General features: G+C 38.7%; 1 protein-coding gene across 6 annotated transcripts in view; it reads right to left on the bottom strand.

The window, feature by feature from the left end:
• Positions 1-18,181, bottom strand: part of TADA2A (transcriptional adaptor 2A) — a 49,597-nt gene that overhangs the window by 23,993 nt on the left and 7,423 nt on the right. For 4 of the 6 annotated variants that reach the window (XM_070562428.1, XM_070562431.1, XM_070562429.1 and 1 more), the window contains exons 3-8: positions 16,104-16,210; positions 15,016-15,075; positions 6,410-6,501; positions 4,110-4,267; positions 2,705-2,793; positions 1,538-1,610 (exon numbers count right to left, since the gene is read on the bottom strand). In XM_070562428.1, the coding sequence (XP_070418529.1) occupies positions 1,538-1,610; positions 2,705-2,793; positions 4,110-4,267; positions 6,410-6,501; positions 15,016-15,075; positions 16,104-16,210 (579 nt within the window). Of the gene's footprint in view, positions 1-1,537; positions 1,611-2,704; positions 2,794-4,109; positions 4,268-6,409; positions 6,502-14,899; positions 15,076-16,103; positions 16,211-18,181 lie in introns of all 6 variants that reach the window. The other 2 variants (XM_070562433.1, XM_070562434.1) reach the window with 1 other exon arrangement.

The following is an 18,181-nucleotide window of genomic DNA, read 5'->3' as shown; positions in this document are numbered from 1 at the left end:
GACCACAAATGTACCAGAAGAAATCCTGCATCTACAAAGAATGAAGCGTGAAATGAAGTACGAACCATTACTACAGTTTTCTTAATAATGTTGAGGCTTAAGAATGAAGACCTTGGATTAGGGCCTAAAGAAGTGATTCAGCAAGTCCCTTACATGGTCGAGCCATTACTGACACTACATTCTGACTTTTAAAAGTTCGGCACTTATTAACAGTATCTAAAAGGATATTTGTGAAGCTGCTTTTTTTGCATTCTGGATAAGAAGGACACAAGCCAGGAAACAATACCATTTTAATTAAAACTGGTGTGTCTGAGAAGAAATACTGAACAGCCAACTGCACACTACCTTCAAGGGAACAACAGAGAGGTGAGAAAAGATGATAACCGGGGTTGAAAAGAAGAGATTGACATGGAAGACTGAACAAATACAATAGATCTAGTGAATGCTAAAGTAGTTTGCTTTCAAGCTTTCCTCTTTTAGTTCAACCTGCGTCACTTTGACTTTCCTTAAAGCTGTGTGGGAGAAGATAAGAGGAATGAAATTTTGCAAAGAAAATGGCTCAAGATACACGTAGAGAAAAAATTCTGAAGGTAAAACTTTTATGACTCTTTCTTGGTCCCAGTTCTGATGTAATGAATACCTAGACAGAGCTTCTCTAGAGAGAAGAATCAAATTCCCCTTCTAGTGACAAAGTACCAATTAACACAACATGAAAAATTGATTTATAATTCAAGAAGGATTCCACTTGCCTTTCCTGCCTGGGATAAAGATTTAAGAGAAACAATGAAGATGCTGTTTGGGGAATATGGAATGCAAGGGAGCATTATTCATCTACTGCATCATATTCAATTATGGACTAAAATGAAAGAAGACTGGGGATCATTTTAAATACGTAGTTCACTGAAAATGGAAAGACAGGAAAAAAAGAGATTCAATGAAAGTCGAACTGTCCACTTGAAGAGCCCTGTTGGCATTAACCAATTACATTATAACAAAAGAATTGACATAAATCCCTACAGGGCTAAATTTAGATGAGAATTCAGAAGTGCTAAAAATTCAACAGTTCTGAAAAATAAGAAAATCCCAATCTTGCTCCAAAAACCCTTGAAGAACTTCCATTCTTTTTCCCTGCTATGGGAAATTCAGGGTAACAAATTATAGTGAACATCTAGTATCAGCAGTTGCTAAAGTCCCAAGGTCTTCACACTGATTCCCTTTCTTCTAAGGAGGTAGTGAGGGCCATTTAACCAATTACCTCAGTGTAGGCTTACCTTGGTCAAAAGAAAGATCACACAGTCCGAGGGATGGGATATTGCCAACTACCATTACGTGATCAACATTCTCACCATCATCACAAATGTTATTTTTCATTGTAGTCAAAACCCAACAACAGTGTAAGTTCAGCAACTTAACCACTAGATTTTGAGTCCCATAAGGGCAAGGGACATGTTTTATTCATCCTATATTCCTAGTACCCAACACAGTGTCATCACACAGTTTGCACTCAATAAAAACATTTGCTAAAATAAAATGTTACCATGTAAAATGTCCGAGTCATCTTCAACAAAATCGATGTCTCTCAAGTCCCATTCTGCATAATTGTCAAATTCCTGTTAGGGGAAAAAAAATTCCCACCCCAAACCCATCAGCTTTGAGTAATGCCTTTATAGTAGCCATGCTTTAGAAGCAAACAGAAAATACAAAAACACTTGTCAAAAGTACTGAATGGGGTACAAGGCCAGGATACTGCCACAAATAAGTCATGGGAAAAGTCTCAGAGGCTTTCAGGCAGTAATGACAGCAAAAAAGGAGTAAGTTATGAGTCTAGGAATGAAGCAAAACCTATTGTTCTAAAAATTAAAAGTTATCTGTTCATATAATGCAACCCAAGAAAATCTAACTCTGACTAGGCCTTCAAGTATTTAGGTAAAAAAACCGTCTGCATCGTGTCCATGGGGTAACTCTACAATGTCAGCTGCCATGAACAAAATGTTGACCTGGGCGTGGCTAGCAAAATTATTTGTAGTTTGCTAAACATTCAAATTACCTTCAGAAGCACAGTAATTGTGGATTAGATGATAAATCGATACTTGCGACTAGTCGCATGGCTTTTAACTCCATGGCTGAATGAGGAACACAGCTTTTATACAGATTCATCATTCTTTATATACCTGTGACTACAGTATGGGGGGCAGCAAACTACAGCCTATGGACTAAATTCAGTCTCCTGCCTGTTTTTGTAAATAAAGTTTTATCGAAGCACAGGCATCCTCACCTGTTTATGTATTACCTATGCTGCTTTTGCACAGTAATGACAAAGTTTAGTTGCAACGGAGACTTTATGGTCTACAAAACATAAAACATTTACTACCTGGCCCTTAATAGAAAAAGTCTGCCAACCCCCGATATAGTACAACCTTGAAACTCCCAAGGTGTGGCATGTGAACCAGACTACAGAAACCCCAGACCTACTAACGAAGTGGGAACCAACACCAACGCAACTTAAGAAATAGGTTCTTGGTCTGAAGAACTTTTACTATTCTCCACGTGAAAATGTTTACAAATGAGAAAAGGTACTCAAATAGAAGAAAATGTAGCTGCCTAAATAAGGCCCTCCAAATTATAGTGCTTTGAAAATCTCTTTTTAGGGGTACGGAATCTATGAGTAAGAGAAATATCCAAAACAAAAACAAGTTTCTCCTACCTCAATGAAATCTGCTCGAGCTGGCATGTATCCTGCCATGTCCCGAGAAAGCAAGGAGTCGAAGGTAGGTCGGGGAGGGTCATCTGCAGCTGGAAGAATTTAGGGTTTTTCTTAGTTACTTAATAAAATATGAGCATGAAAAAACTGACACAGAAATAGCTCTCATTTATACTCTGAAATATTTTTGTTTGGAGAAAGACTGTGTCTGAGAGAATAAATAAAATTCAAAAGATTTTTATAAATGGAAAAGTGAAAAAGATAAAGTATTATGGAAACACATTGATTTCTTTAAAAGGATACTAAGACTTTGGGAATCTTCTAAACAAATATGGAGAAATTTCCTCTGATTTTTGCTTTTCTAACATGAGAGAAAACCAAGGATCCTTCCATTAATATTACAGAACATAAGTACCTCTCTGTGATAACATAACCCTGTCTGTTTCAGCTCCCTGACCCCTTAGGACCAACCTCAACTTACAAATATCACCTAACTGAGAGGCAAAAAAAACACTGGAATTGAAAGTTAGCTGGAATTGAGTTCCAGTTCTAACATCCACTAGTCCCATCACCTTGAACAAATTACTTAACCTTTCTGAATCTCAGCTTCCTCATGTTTAAAACAAAGCACTTGCTCTGCCTGTCTCACCGGGTGGCTATGAGGAAGAAATGATCTAACTGATTTGAGAACAAGGCACTAACATCCAAAGTGCTACTCAGATAGGAGGTATCATCAGGCTTTGATTTAGTGAAACTGTTTCTAGAGAATGTGAGGAATGGGGTGGGGGAGGAAAACATTCATATCTCATTACTTGTGCTCTGGGAGTCATTCATGAGCGATGTCATTTATAATTCATCATGGTTCTCATTATGTTTTGTTAGAAGACCCATGAGTCCCTCAGCCACATAAGATGTAAAAAAAAGGCTTGCTATTACTACCACAACCAAGTGAACAAAAATAACAAATTGCTTCTTAGACTTAATACTGGGATGATTAACACCAAGTCCAATACTGCACTCTCTTAAATAACTAACATCTACAGTCAGAAACCCTCCAAAGGGGTTATAAAAAGGCTTGTACTCACAAGAGCATGGAAAGCTTGGTTCATTTTGGACATCTCGTCCCAAGGAAGCAAGCTTAAAGTTAACTGATATGTTCAAGAGCCTCAGAGTAGGTGGAACTACACACTTGATCCAGGCATCCTGATATCCATTATAGAACTGACCTCTGAAATACATTATCTTTTTGCCCCATTATGGCCCTGACTCTCAATAACTGCCATGCCAACTCCTCCTAACTCCCATAAGCTCTTTAGCTGTCCAGATCACCAAACTACTGTTTATCTACTACAGCAACAGGGCCCAAGGATGCACTAAGTATCTCTTACCAACACAGGAAGGAACTTACAGTGAAATGGAATGGCTGTGTCAGCAGTTTTTGCCTCCTCTGCTTGTTTCAGATTCAACAGGGTAGATGCAAACAGAGGGTTATTGATGAAATGCTTCATATAGTGCTTCTCACACTCTTCCTTTGTCTTGGTGCACATCTGATTGGCTACATCCTGCCTATAGGAGTGTGAGGAAAAAAGAGAAGGAAGTAGTGCTTTCATTTATAAACAATGGTCAAAGCATCGTTTGTTCTTTCCATATGTCAAGTCCTGTCCACATAATGTCTGGAATTTGATACTTCCAAACTGATTATCATGGAGACGTCAAAAGAACAATGACACAAATATAAGTCTAGCATTGATATAATCTGATGTTCCAAATCTTGCTGTTCCAAGATATAGAAGCAATATCTAAAAAGCCCTTTCCTTTCCACCAAGGAGGATCACTAGCAAATCTGTAAATTTCCCTCCCCAGGAAAAGAATTGCTATAAATAGTAAGCCACTTCAGAACATTCAAAATGTACATAAGTATAGTTTTATATTTGCGTGTCTTATAGTTTACAAAACACTTCACATGAACAAGTGTTTCTTTACTGGAGTTCCTGCAATAGGCCAAGTACTAAACTACAAACATTCATAACATAATTTAAGTTAATCCTAGTATTAACCATGTGGTGTATTTCCTATCTTGATTTCACAGATAAAATAATCAGGCCCAAAGAGACTAAGAAACTTGCTCATGGGGCTGGCCCCGTGGCCGAGTGGTTAAGTCTGTGCGCTCCGCTGCAGGCGGCCCAGTGTTTCGTTGGTTCGAATCCTGGGCACGGACACGGCACTGCTCATCAAACCACGCTGAGGCAGCGTCCCACATGCTACAACTAGAAGGACCCACAACGAAGAATATACAACTATGTACTGGGGGGCTTTGGGGAGAAAAAGGAAAAAATAAAATCTAAAAAAAAAAAAAAGAAGAAACTTGCTCAAGAACGCAAAGCACATAACTCACAAAGCCAGAACTTGTACTCGAGACCCGACTCCTAGCCCATATGGTAGAGAGGTAGAGGTGAAACCCCTCCAAGTCCCTTCTCAACCTCTCTCTTTCATAGTACTTCATCTGTCCTTCTTCTAAAGCATTACTATGCTCTGCTTTGTACTTCGATCATCTCTCTGTATATTTTGATTCCCCTACTAGACTATAAGCTTCTTGAAGGTAGGATACATATCATAATTCTAGCACCCTCACCAACAAGCTTAGCACCTCACCCACAGTAGATAGAAAAATAATAGTCTGTTTTGTGGTCTTTGTTAAGAGGGAAGGGGGACAGGGAGGATTAGCCCATTTTAGAGCATTAGAATGGAAAGCAAAAAATGAAAAACCAAAAAAGCCAAAGACGACTAGCAAGCTCCTCACGGGTGATCAATTTTTCTATCTTTTTTGGCATTCCCCATAGCACACAATAGTTTGATGCTTAATAAATGCTGAACGAATGAATACAAGCAAAATGTGAACTAAACTCAAGTCTCCTTCAGGGCCTGGACATAAGAGAGGCAGCACAGTACATGTTATTAATATCCGGATAGACTGTATATACTAGAAAGTCAGGACAGGGAAGATCTAGTTAAGAGCCCTTCACTAATAAGCTATGTGATCATGAGAGATCATTTTAACTCCCTTCAGATTCTTTGTGAACAAAATATATTTAATAATGCCTCTGCTGTGGAGTTCACAAAATTAAATCATCAGTGTGAAAGTACTCCCAAAAGGCAAAAACAAAAGTGCTGTTATTAGTATTAAGTGGTGTTGCCTCCTAGGGTAACAGCAATGAGTACTGTTTAATTCTGCCAAGCTTGGACTAAGGCAGGAATCCACAAGCTGAAAACAGGGAATGCAAATAGGAAGTCTGTCAAACTGGAATCTCAGGTAAGCTATGGCCAGCTCCCTAACATCTGACTCACTTAAATGACGAGGGCATCTATAGCCAAGAAAAATTCATAAAATCAGACAGGGGCAACGACTAGTAAGTCTAAACTTCCCCACCTTTCAGAAAAGAATAACCAACCTTCTCCATGTTGATAAATCCAAAGTGGCCTTTTAGAGCTGCCCAGTCATGAATCACTAAACAACCCACAGCCCTGCGAGGCATTTCAGCCCAGGAAAATAATCTGCAGAGGGGAAAAGGACTTGTCTCTAAGTCACAGGGCAACAGAAAAGCCACACATGGCCCCCAGACTCCTCTTTCTAAGGCTCCTCCTTTACACTTCAACAGCACATTCTCTGAGCCCACTAAGGCAGGACAACCTTTAACACCAAGCTCTTACCAATTTCCAAAGCCACAGTCCATCACAGCTTCTAAAAGGGCCATTTCTTCTTGAGCAGTCCAGCTGGGGTCAAGAACAGGAAAATCTGAGGTCTAATGAGGAAAAAATTTTGCCTAAGAACAGGTATAGAAATGGAACCCAGCAACCTCAAATGTAATACTAATTTATAGTCAAATGACCATCATTTTCATAGTATTGAGAAGTACCTAAAGTACATTCTAATTAGTTGTCCCACTCGTACTCCTACCTATTGTCCTACTCCCATTCCTATTTCTACCATTAACTACAAGAGTCTCCAATAAATATTATCAGCCATAAATGCCATGTAACTCATGCAGAAATATATATATATTTTTAAACATATCACAAAAGTAGAGATAAACATTATAGTATGTTCCCATTTAGCTAAGAAAGAGGCGAATACAAATGTGTGTATTTGCGTTTTTTAAAATGGAAGAATAAACCATACATTAAAAAAAAAAGGTTACCTATGGGGGAGGGAGGGAAAAAATAGTTTAAAAAGGACAGGGATAGAAGCCAGACCTCTTTGGATATTTCTTATTTTGTAGATTTGACTTTGAATACATAAATACTGTACATTAATTATTAAATTTCAAGATCATAAGAATCAAATGCAAAAGTACCAAATGAACCCACAAATTAATTTTAAGGCATAATCACACAGAAAGAAGCTATCCCAAGTGACTTTAAAACACAGTAATCTGACTATATATCACTAGCGGAATATACCTTAAAAGTAAAAGGAACTGCCAAAAAAAGATCTTAAATTGTTTTCAGTAGTGTTAGCATAGTGATTCTGAGATTATGCTATGTGGATGTGTTATGGGGTAAAGCAAGTAAGTAAGTGTGTTGGCATCACTGGGCAGTGAGATTTTTGGCTTGGGAAAAAAAAGATATAGAAGTAAGATCTACGAGATTATGTAAAAACCTTGTAGCCTTGTATTTGAATTGAAAGTTTCAGTATGAACTCAGGATGTATTTTGTCTTAAAAGAATAATTTCCTAAAACTGTTCAATAAAAAGGTCTGGAAATAATGACCAGTCCAGTAGCAATGAACACTTCTAGCAGCCAGTATGCAGTCTCTAAATACTATTTCCCACTAAAGGAACCAAGACTCCTTGAAGGAAAAGCTGATTCCAGGTTTGGGTCAGGAAATGCACAAGACGAGACTGGAACATTTTGTCATACTGGAAAGCAAAGAAGCTCTCTAAAGACTGTAAGGGTCATGTCAAAAGGATTCAGAGGCCAACTTATAGAGGCCCCCACAAACCAAAAATGGAACATTTTGAGTATTAATAAGTATAATAACTGCAAAGGACTGAAACACATCAAAAACTATAAACATCTAGAGGATGCCAGGGAACCAACTCATATTTTCATAACTAGTAAATAAAGGGAAATAACCAGGTATTTATCTCGCCTTTCCTGTACAAACTTTACCACAGGGTGGCCACAAAAATAATGATGAAAAGTTTCTTTTTATAGAATTATTTTAACTCATAAATTAAAAGGAGTGATATAATTAAAAGATAACTATTTTGCAATCCCTGATGAATAGACCTAAACAATGATCATAAATGAATCTGATGTAGCCACTATATGTAACTACCAATTTATAGGAAACACAGAAGACCAAGGAACATGTAAATCAGCAAAATCCAGACTGTACTAAGATCTGTAAGACAAACTACCTAGGTTTTTAAAAATCAAACTATAAGAAATGAGAGAAAGAGAGAGGAAAGGGAGGAAGGGAGAGGGAGGGAGAACTCACAGAATAGAAAATACATAAGAGGCAACCATTGGAATGTTTGGATGTTATCTGTATCCCAATTAGAACAAACTATAAAATTTAAAGAAAAAAAGTTTTATGATACCACTACACACTCAGGATACCCATTAGAACAGCTGAAATGAAGAAACTATCAAAAATTGACAAGCATCTGAAGCAATCAGAACTCTCATACATTGCTGGGGAGGTGTAAAATGATACAATCTAATTAGGAAACTTTCTGACAGTTTCTTAAAAGTTAAATAATTATGTATTCTATGACTGAGCAATTCCACTACTATTTATCCAAGAAAAATGAAAATATATGTCTACCAGAAAGCCTCATACGAGAATGTTCATAGCAGCTTTATTCATAATAGCCAAAAACTAGGCAAAGCCCAGCTGTCCATCAACAGGAGAAAGGATAAATAAACTGCGTTATATTCATACCATGGAATATTACTCAGTAACAAAAGGAATGAACTACTATGAACAAACATGAATAAATCTCAAAAACATGCTGAATGAGAAAAACAAACCAGAGTACATACAGTATGAATCCATATATATGCAGTTCTAGAATGTGCAAAAGTGATCTATGTTGATAAAAATCAGAAGAGTGATTGTCTCAAGGGTGAGAAGGGAGCAGAGATTTTTAAAAAAGCTTTCATGAGATTGATGCGGGGACGGCGAGCCGAAGAGTCGAAAGAAAGATTTCTTGGACCCTCAAGGTCTGGCAGTAGTGCTCTTTTATTTAGAGAATAGTATGGAATAGCATGGGGACAGGACCCATGGGCAGTCAGAGCTCCTGCTGCTGCCCTGAGTTGAGGGTTAGGGTTAATTTTATAAGGCATGGGTATGTGACTTATTTTTACTGGGAAAAGAAAAGATGATGTAAAAAGTCATTAAATGATTTCAGTGCAGATGGGGTCCAGTTATTGTGCGGTCATATAACTTTAGACACGAATCTGGTCAAATAGATCGGCATGTAGGTGAGGATGCCCTGGGCTTCTCTCCCTGGGGCAGCCCTAATTCATACCATAAAAATCCACCGCGTCATATAGTTTGGCATGTAGGCCAGGTCACCTTGGGCTTCTCTACCTGGGGCAGCCTTAATCCACATCAAGATGATTAGGGAAATGTGAAAAGTGATTCGAATTAATTTTAGAGAGAGATCTAATAAAATATTTACACATGAGGGGCCAGCCCCATGGCCGAGTGATTAAGTTCGTGCACTCTGCTTCAGCCGCCCAGGGTTTAGCTGGGTCGAATCCTGGGCGCAGACATGGCACTGCTCATCAAGCCATGCTGAGGCGGCGTCCCACATGCCACAACTAGAAGGACTCCCAACTGAAAATACACAACTATGTACTGGGGGGCTTTGAGAGAAAAAGGAAAAATAAAATCTTAAAAAATATATATATTTACAGATGAAATGATATAACGTCTGAGAGATTTGCTTCAAAATAGTCTGGAGAGATAGAAGGTTAGATGAAACAAGATAGGCTATGAGTTGATAATTTTCAGAGCTAGTGACAGGTATATGGCAATTCATTATACTATGTGTGGTAGCTGGTTACAATGGTGGCCTCCAATGAACTCCTAGAATTCACATCCTGTCTAACCCCTTGCCATTCAATATGGGCTACATCTGTGACTTGGTTAAGAAGGCCTGGCAGCTTCCACTTTTGTGCTCTTGGGAGCCCTGAACCACCATGCAAGAAATCTAGCCTCTTTGCTGGAAAGACCATGTGGAGAAGCCACATGAAGGAGAGGTCTCAAGGCTACCTGGAGAAGAACCAGGGCCTCTGGCAGTTAAGATGTTCCAGCTAACTTCCAATCAATTCAAGCCATCCTGAGGTGCCAAGAGTGTGAAAAAAGGCCCTTGGACTTCCAGCCCCAGCACATCTCATGAAATCGAAAGCCACTGTCCCTGTGCCCAACCTGAATTCCTGACCCACAAAACTGTGGGAGATAATAAAATGGTTATTTTAAACCAAGAAGTTGGGGCCGGCCCTGTGGCTGAGTGGTTAAGTTCGCACGCTCTGCTTCAGCGGCCTAGGGTTTCGCCAGTTTGAATCCTGGGCGCGGACATGGCACCGCTCATCAAGCCATGCTGAGGTGGCCTCCCACATGCTACAACGAGAAGGAACCACAACTAAAAATACACAACTATGTACCAGGCGGCTTTGGGGAGAAAGAGGAAAAATAAAAATATCTTTAAACCAAGAAGTTTTGAGGTAGCTGTTAGGTAGCAATAGATAACTGAAGCACCATTCCTTCTATTTTAGTGTATGTCTAAAATTTTCTATAAATTAAAAAAAAAAGTGACACAAGGTCTTCAGATTACACAGGCATTCAGAAATTGTTACATCTTTTGTTAATGACAGAAAATCTCTGTGATGATTTGTGAGATTACAATACTAATAAGCAATACATTTTTATCTGAGCACATATTATGAATACATCTAGCACATGAGGTACTATGAGATCTAAGAGAGAAATTTCACAGTCTATGCTAAATTCACAATCATCACTCAATCTAGCAAGTACCATTAATATACTTAAATAAGACAACTCATAGTTGAAGAGCCTATGTTATTTCAAAAACTGTATTTTGGAATATTAATTAGCCCTCACCAACTTTACTGTGAGATAAATGAGAAAGACTTTCTATACCAAAAAATAAATAAATGGGCATAAGGCAGTTTTTCTTAAGGATGAATCAATGTTATTCAATTCCCGAACCCAATCTCAGCCCTACTAAATCAGAATCTCTAACAGCAGGGTCTAGGAATTTATAATTTTAAGAAGCCCCAGGTGATTCTGATGCACTAAAGTTTAATAATCACTGGTATATGGGGTCGGCTCAGTGGCACAGCAGTTAAGTGCACACATTCTGCTTTGGTGGCCCAGGGTTCGCCGGTTCGGATCCCGGGTGCGGACACGGCACCAATTGGCAAGCCATGCTGTGGTAGGCGCCCCACATATAAAGTAGGGGAAGATGGGCATGGATGTTAGCTCAGGGCCAGTCTTCCTCAGCAAAAAGAGGAGGATTGGCAGCAGATGTTAGCTCAGGGCTAATCTCCCTCAAAAAAAAAAAGAATCACTGGTTAAAGGGTGTGGCAGAAAAGGTGCCTTAACTTGTTCAACGTTCTAAGAATTATAAGACAAAAATAGGCATAGAACTCAGAAATCTTGATTAATGCACCACCCACCACAGCATGAGTAACTTCCAAAAATACAGCACTGTGAGATGACAAAAGTACTGAAAACCATTTAAAGTTTTCATATGCAAAAAAAAAAAAAAATCAAGTTTTTAGTGGCTTCATGTGTAAAAGCCAAAATTTGATCATCATTCCTACACAAGAAAGATTCTTCTTTCCCTTGTCTGGGAATAGATAAGACTGGCAGAAAAAAAGGAGTATTAGTAACCTCTAAAGGCTCCCCAAAGTAAAGGACAGAATTCCGACATGTGTTTGTACGGGTGTTGAGTACATGAGAAAAGAATGATGTAATCAGAAGAATTAAGTAGATTTGGAATGAAACTTAGTGCCTTCACCATTATGCAGAAGGCATGGTGCTCAGAACAGCTAAAGAGAGCTCATGGTCAGCTTTCCTACAGTGGATAACCATCAATCTACTCAACTTATACTGAATTATCCTTGAAGGAATTATTCTCACAATTCAAATGAATAAATTTGTATTCTGGTTCTGAGCATTCTTGTGTGAATTTGGGAAAGAATAAACCACTTTTCTGAAGATCTGATAACCTGGTGAAATGAACTCAAAGCCATAGCCACTTTGACCACACTCTCCCAACCCTTCAGTCATTTGGCAACTAACAAAAGGGGGAAAATTTATTTATAGGAAAGGATGATCCACATCAAGTTACCAGAGAAATGCCAATTAAAACAACAAGATACCACTATATATCTATTCTAATAGACAAAATCTAGAACACTGACAACAACAAATGCTGGTGAAGATGCGGAGCAACAGGAACTTGCATTCATCACTGGTGGGAATGCAGAATGAATGGTACAGCCACTTTGGAAGACAGTTTGTCAGTTTCTTACAAAACGAAACATACTCTTACCATGTGATCCAGAAATCACATTCCTTGGTCTTAACCCAAAGGAGTTGAAAACCTTTCCACACAAAAACCTGCACATGGATGTTTACAGCAACTTTATTCATAACTGTCAAAACTTGGAAGCAACTAAGACATCTTTCAGTAGATGGATGGATAAACAAACTGTGATACACACAGATCATGGAACATTATCCAGTGCAAAAAAGAAATGAGCTATCAAGCTATGAAAACATATGGAAGAAACTTAAATACATATCACTAAGTGAAAAAAGCCAATCTGAAAAGGCTACATGATTCCAACTATATGGCATTCTACAAAAGGCAAAACTACGGAGACTGTAAAAAAGATCAGTGGTTGCCAGGGCTTGGGGTGGGAGTAGGGGGATGAAGAGGCAGAGCACAGAGGCTTTTTAGGGCCATGAAACAACTCCTACACTATAATGGCGGATACATGACATTATATATTTATACAAACCCATAGAATGTACAACACTAACAGTGAACTCTAAAATGTGAACTATGGACTTTGTGTGATAATGAGGTGTCAGTGTAGCTTCATCAACTATGACAAATGTGCCACTCTGGTGGGGGATGTTGATAATGGGAGAGGCTATACATTTGTCAGGTCAGGAAATAAGGAAAATCTCTCCTTTCTACTCAATTTTGCTATGAAGCTATAACTGCTCTAAAACCCAGGCTAATATAAAAAAGTCTATTCCAAGTCTTATAATTAGTGAAGAAACTATTTAGAAGACTGAAGGCGTTTAGAAAGAGGTAGGGGAAGGCTAGCCAGTTGGCTGCCAAGAACTCTTACTAAGGAGCATTTCTTTGCTTAATTCATTATGGACCAGTAACTGACTCTCAGGATTAAAGGCCCAGAAACTCATCTTAAACAGGACTCCACAAATAGTCAGACTCAGAGATGATGATTCACCTTTTCTAAACTTTCTCTTTTTTTGAGGAAGATTAGCCCTGAGCTAACATCTGCCACCAATCCTCCTCTTTTTGCTGAGGAAGACTGGGCCTGAGCTAACATCCATGCCCATCTTCCTCTACTTTTTATATGTGGGATGCCTACCACAGCATGGCTTGACAAGCAGTGTGTAGGTTTGCACCCAGGATCCGAACAGGCAAACCCCAGGCTGCCGAAGCGGAAGGTGCAAACTTAACCGCTGCACCACTGGACCGGCCCCCTTTCTAAACTTTTAAGAGACTGAAGTAGATACACTACAGTGCTGTGGTAGGCAGAAATTCTAAAGATGTCCCCCTTTTCTCTCAAGATTCCTGCCCCCTGATTATTCAATCAAACACTAACTAGACATTGCTGTGAAGGGACTTTGTTGATGGGATTAAGATACTAATCAACTGACGTTAAAATAGACAGATTATCCTGGATTATCCAGGTGGGCCCAATGTAATCACATGGACCTTTAAAAGTAAAAAAGAGAGGCAGAAGAGTCAGAAAGATTCAGCAAAGGACAGATGAAGCAGAAAGGGAGGTCAGAGAGACTGCAAGCATTTCATCAATAACCCCTCAAGGACTCCCTGCCATTGCTGGCTTTGAATATGGAGAAAGGGGGCCAGGAGCCTCTAGAGGCTGAAAGCAAGCCCTGGTCAACAGCAAATAAGGAAACAGTAGCACCAGTCCTACACGCAGTAGTAGCAGAAGTGAATTCTGTCAACAACCCGAATGATAATGGAAGTGGACCGGAAGCAGATCCCCCTAGGGTCTCCAGATAAAAGCTCAGGGTGGCCAACACCTTCATTACAGCCTTGTGGGACCTGGAGCAAACCAGCTGGGCCTAATGGTCTTCTGACCTACAGGATTGTGACATGATAAATTTGTGTTGTCTGAAGCCACTTAATTTTTGGTAATTTATGGCAGCAATAGAAAACTAACACAAGTGTCAATGGACTAATCCACAATGTGAAATTATTACTGTCAAGCAGATGCCTAGCCAGCATTCTTTCCTGTAAGAAAAACTACACAGAAGGCCAAATATAAGAAAACCACTTGGTAAACTAGGAGTTATGCTCTGATAACTGAGAAAACTATCCTGACAAAGGTAATTCTAACTGCCAAGCAGATCAAATATTCACTTTGATTTATTAAAGCGCCCATTCCTCTGGCTAGAGTTGGAAGGACACTATCAACAACCACCTCTCGTTTCTTCTTTAGAGGTGGCAAATACATCAATCAAATTACAGCCAAGTTTTATTCTGGCCTATAAGCCACTCTGTCTCTTTGAAGTGATTTTATGTATTACATCATTCACTCTATGTTCATTTTATAATTTAACTCTCAGGGGTAACTAGTTTCCCCAAGGCAGGGAGATGGAGTGCCAGACATAAACTTCACCACTGCTCACATGAACCACATAAAAATACCACTAGCCAAAACACAGCAACAACACATTTACTCTCTGTTTATCAATGGACCTAAACAGTAGCATACCTCTTACTCTTACATCATTAAATCTCAAAAAGTACTTCTTTTAAATTCCTTCTAATTTGAAACAAAAATCTGAGTATATAAAATGATTTTTAGATTTAAATGCCTTGTTAGATACATAAAACCTTAAAAAGCTTACTGGATAATAATTACCTAATTCAGAAGAGGAGAGAAAAGGGAAACAGAGACTTGGAGATGAAGAAAAAAAGACTAATGCCCAGTATAATACTCGAAAAATGAATGGAAATTCCCTGCAACTTCATCATTACCATTATTTCGTAAGTATGATCACTTTGATGTTTCTTGTACTCAAATCCTCGAGTGAAACACTGCAAAACAAAGGAAAATTAAGTTAACCAAAAAGCTACTTTTTAAAATCCTTTCTTAAAAGACAGAAGATGATTTGGGGGTATTCTACTTGTAATGAGTTATTAAGAATTCACTTAATCTTGTGAGGAGCCACAATAGGATGGGGTTATATTCACGATCCCAGCTTTTCAGTGGCCCACCTAGAGAAAAAACAACCTTAAAAAAAGACTTTTTTCTAGGACAACTCCTTCTTTGATAAGAGCATAAGCCCTGGAATCAGACTGCCTAAATGTGAACCCTGGCTCCATATTTATCACATTTCAGCAATTGTAAGATACCATTTTTTCCTATTTTAAAATTCTGAAATGAGGATTCATCTTAAAATAAATAGTATATTACAACTTCTATCAGCCATTTTTACATTTCTGAAATTGGGATGCTTCTTATAATCAACAGCGTCTGGGATCCCATAAAATATGGTATTTGCTGTGTGACCTTTAGCAAATTACTTAACCTCTCTTTGCCTGAGTTTCCTCTATGAAATGGGGATACTAATCATACTTACTTCACAGGGTTGTAGTGATGATTTAAAGGTTAATTCACGTAAAGTATTCAAAATAGTGCCTGGCACAGAGTAGACACTTATAATTAGTATTATTATTACCGCCATCATCCACCAAAATGGTTTGTTCCCTTGTTTGTCACCTGCTCAAAAGATCATTCTTCAAAAAGACAATAAACAGTGTCATAGGTGCTATCAAAAGGAATAATCCTCCAATTCTGTTTCCAGTAGTCCCAATACTCTAAAGCTACTGGCAAGAACAGTGTTAAGCATTAGGCTGATATATAGATGTGGAATATTAAACAGTCTATCTCATCCTTCTGCTCTGTTCCCCAACATTTTACTGGCAAAACATGTAATAGAAGATTGACGGGAAGCAACAGATTTAATAAGGTATGGTCCCTCTGAGCAACTGATAGTCATCTCTGAATTTACTCTATCCACAAAACTAGGCTAGGAGAAGCAAGCCTCTCTTTAATGAGTTACCTGTAAGCAGAGGAAAAAAGGAGGTGGCCCACATTCAGCACACTTGATATAGGGCTCCATGAGGTAGGAGGAGCAGCCTCGGCAAGGTGGCTTATCAGAGGGATCATCTGCAACAAAAAGAAAAATAAACTAGCTTCAAAACACCTTATGATTATCTTAAGTGCAAGAAGGTGAAAATCTGCAGATGACTAAGTTCACGGAGATAAGAGGAACTCATTCCAAATAAAAAACAAAAATTACGTTCCTTTTTATTTCAGGGCAGCTTTGTTCCTTCCTATAGTGTATCTACTACTTCAAAGGCATTTATTTTTTTATTTTTTATTTTTTTAAAGATTTTATTTTTTCCTTTTTCTCTCCAAAGCCCCCCAGTACATAGTTGTATATTCTTCATTGTGGGTCCTTCTAGTTGTGGCATGTGGGACGCTGCCTCAGCGTGGTTTGATGAGCAGTGCCATGTCCGCACCCAGGATTCGAACCAACGAAACACTGGGCCGCCTGCAGCGGAGACGGCGAACCTAACCACTCGGCCACAGGGCCAGCCCCTTCAAAGGCATTTAAATGGATATTGGCCTTGCAGAGAAATTTACAAACACAATTTCTAACTAAAGTTTTATAATACCTGCAACTTATTTTTCCAGGGGAAAAAAAATGTCACATATCTACACAACACATATCTACTTATAGATTAAGCATATCTGACAAAATGTTAACAATTGCTGAATCTACGTAGTGGGCAACAAGTAATCACTGTGCAGTTCTTTAAACTTTTCTATAAGTTTGAAAATTTTCAAAATAAAAAGTTGGGGGAAAACAACCTCTTTTAAACATATGTCTTTGGATACCTACTTTACATTTAAGTTGGGTTATCCAGGAAAGCCCCCTCCCTTCCCCCCTGGTAAGCAGAGGACACAGTAGACCTTCCTCCAGTTCGAATCACAGCATTGTCTCTGAAATATTAAGGCAAGGAGTAGAATCCAAATTCTCTAAAGTCATAAAAATGCAGATATTTGTTTTCCTGGTTGTCCGAAACTCTGCCTCTCCAGAGCCAGGGCAACCTAGCAGACTTGTTCTCCTGTGATGAACAGCAGGAGTGTAAGGAAACACAAGCTTCGAAGGTAGATGAAGGGACTTAATCCGTTAGGCCTGGGGCAGGATTTCTCACATTCTGTAATAGCATTTTCCTTCCTAAAGTCCAAGGAACACTCTTCAAGGCACCTTTCCCTCCTTCAAGTGGTGATTATTGTTTTTTTGTTTCTAAATGAAGACCTGGAGGAAAATGACAGGGGAAAGAAATACAATCCTTCTAGCAATAGCTTCAAAATAAATACATGGAACAGCAACTACCCAACTTGCCCCATTTTAAATTTTGACATGGAAGAACAAAAATTATTTTATATTAAGTGCTAGATGCCAATTTTTCCCAAATTATCTTCTTCCTCCTATCTTTTTAATTTAAGGATAAAAGCTTGTTTTTCTTTCCTCAGGAAAAAAATCAGCCACTGACTAAAACAGCTTTTAAACCCTTAAGAATTATTTTGTAAAAGTAATCCAATTTATAGTTCTAAAAATTTTAGGGGCTGGCCCCATGGCCGAGTGGCGGCCCAGGGTTTCGCTGGTTCTGATCCTGGGCGCGGACATGGCATTGCTCGTCAGGCCATGCTGAGGCGGCGTCCCACCTGCCACAACTAGAAGGACCCACAACTAAAATATATAACTATGTACTGGGGGTATCTGGGGAGAAAAAGCAGGAAAAAAACCCCCAGAAGATTGGCAACAGTTGTCAGCTCAGGTGCCAACCTTTAAATAAAAAAAAAAAATTTTAGAGAATAAAAGTATAAAGTATAAGTCATCCTCTATTAACATTTCAATCTCCAGCCTTTGTTTATCTACGTATATATGTTTTAACAAAAGTAAGACAGTATATATGATGTTTTGTAGCCTGTTTTTTTCACTTCACTTCATATACTGTCAACATCTTTCCTGACAGTATACATAGATCTTCCTCATTCTTTTTAATGGATGAATAATATTCTATTATATCAATTATCTAACCTAATGATTTTCAACTGTTCCCTAGG

This window comes from Equus przewalskii, chromosome 10 (genome assembly GCF_037783145.1).
Source record: "Equus przewalskii isolate Varuska chromosome 10, EquPr2, whole genome shotgun sequence".
Taxonomy (NCBI): domain Eukaryota; kingdom Metazoa; phylum Chordata; class Mammalia; order Perissodactyla; family Equidae; genus Equus; species Equus przewalskii.
This window is presented reverse-complemented; position numbering and strand designations above follow the sequence as displayed.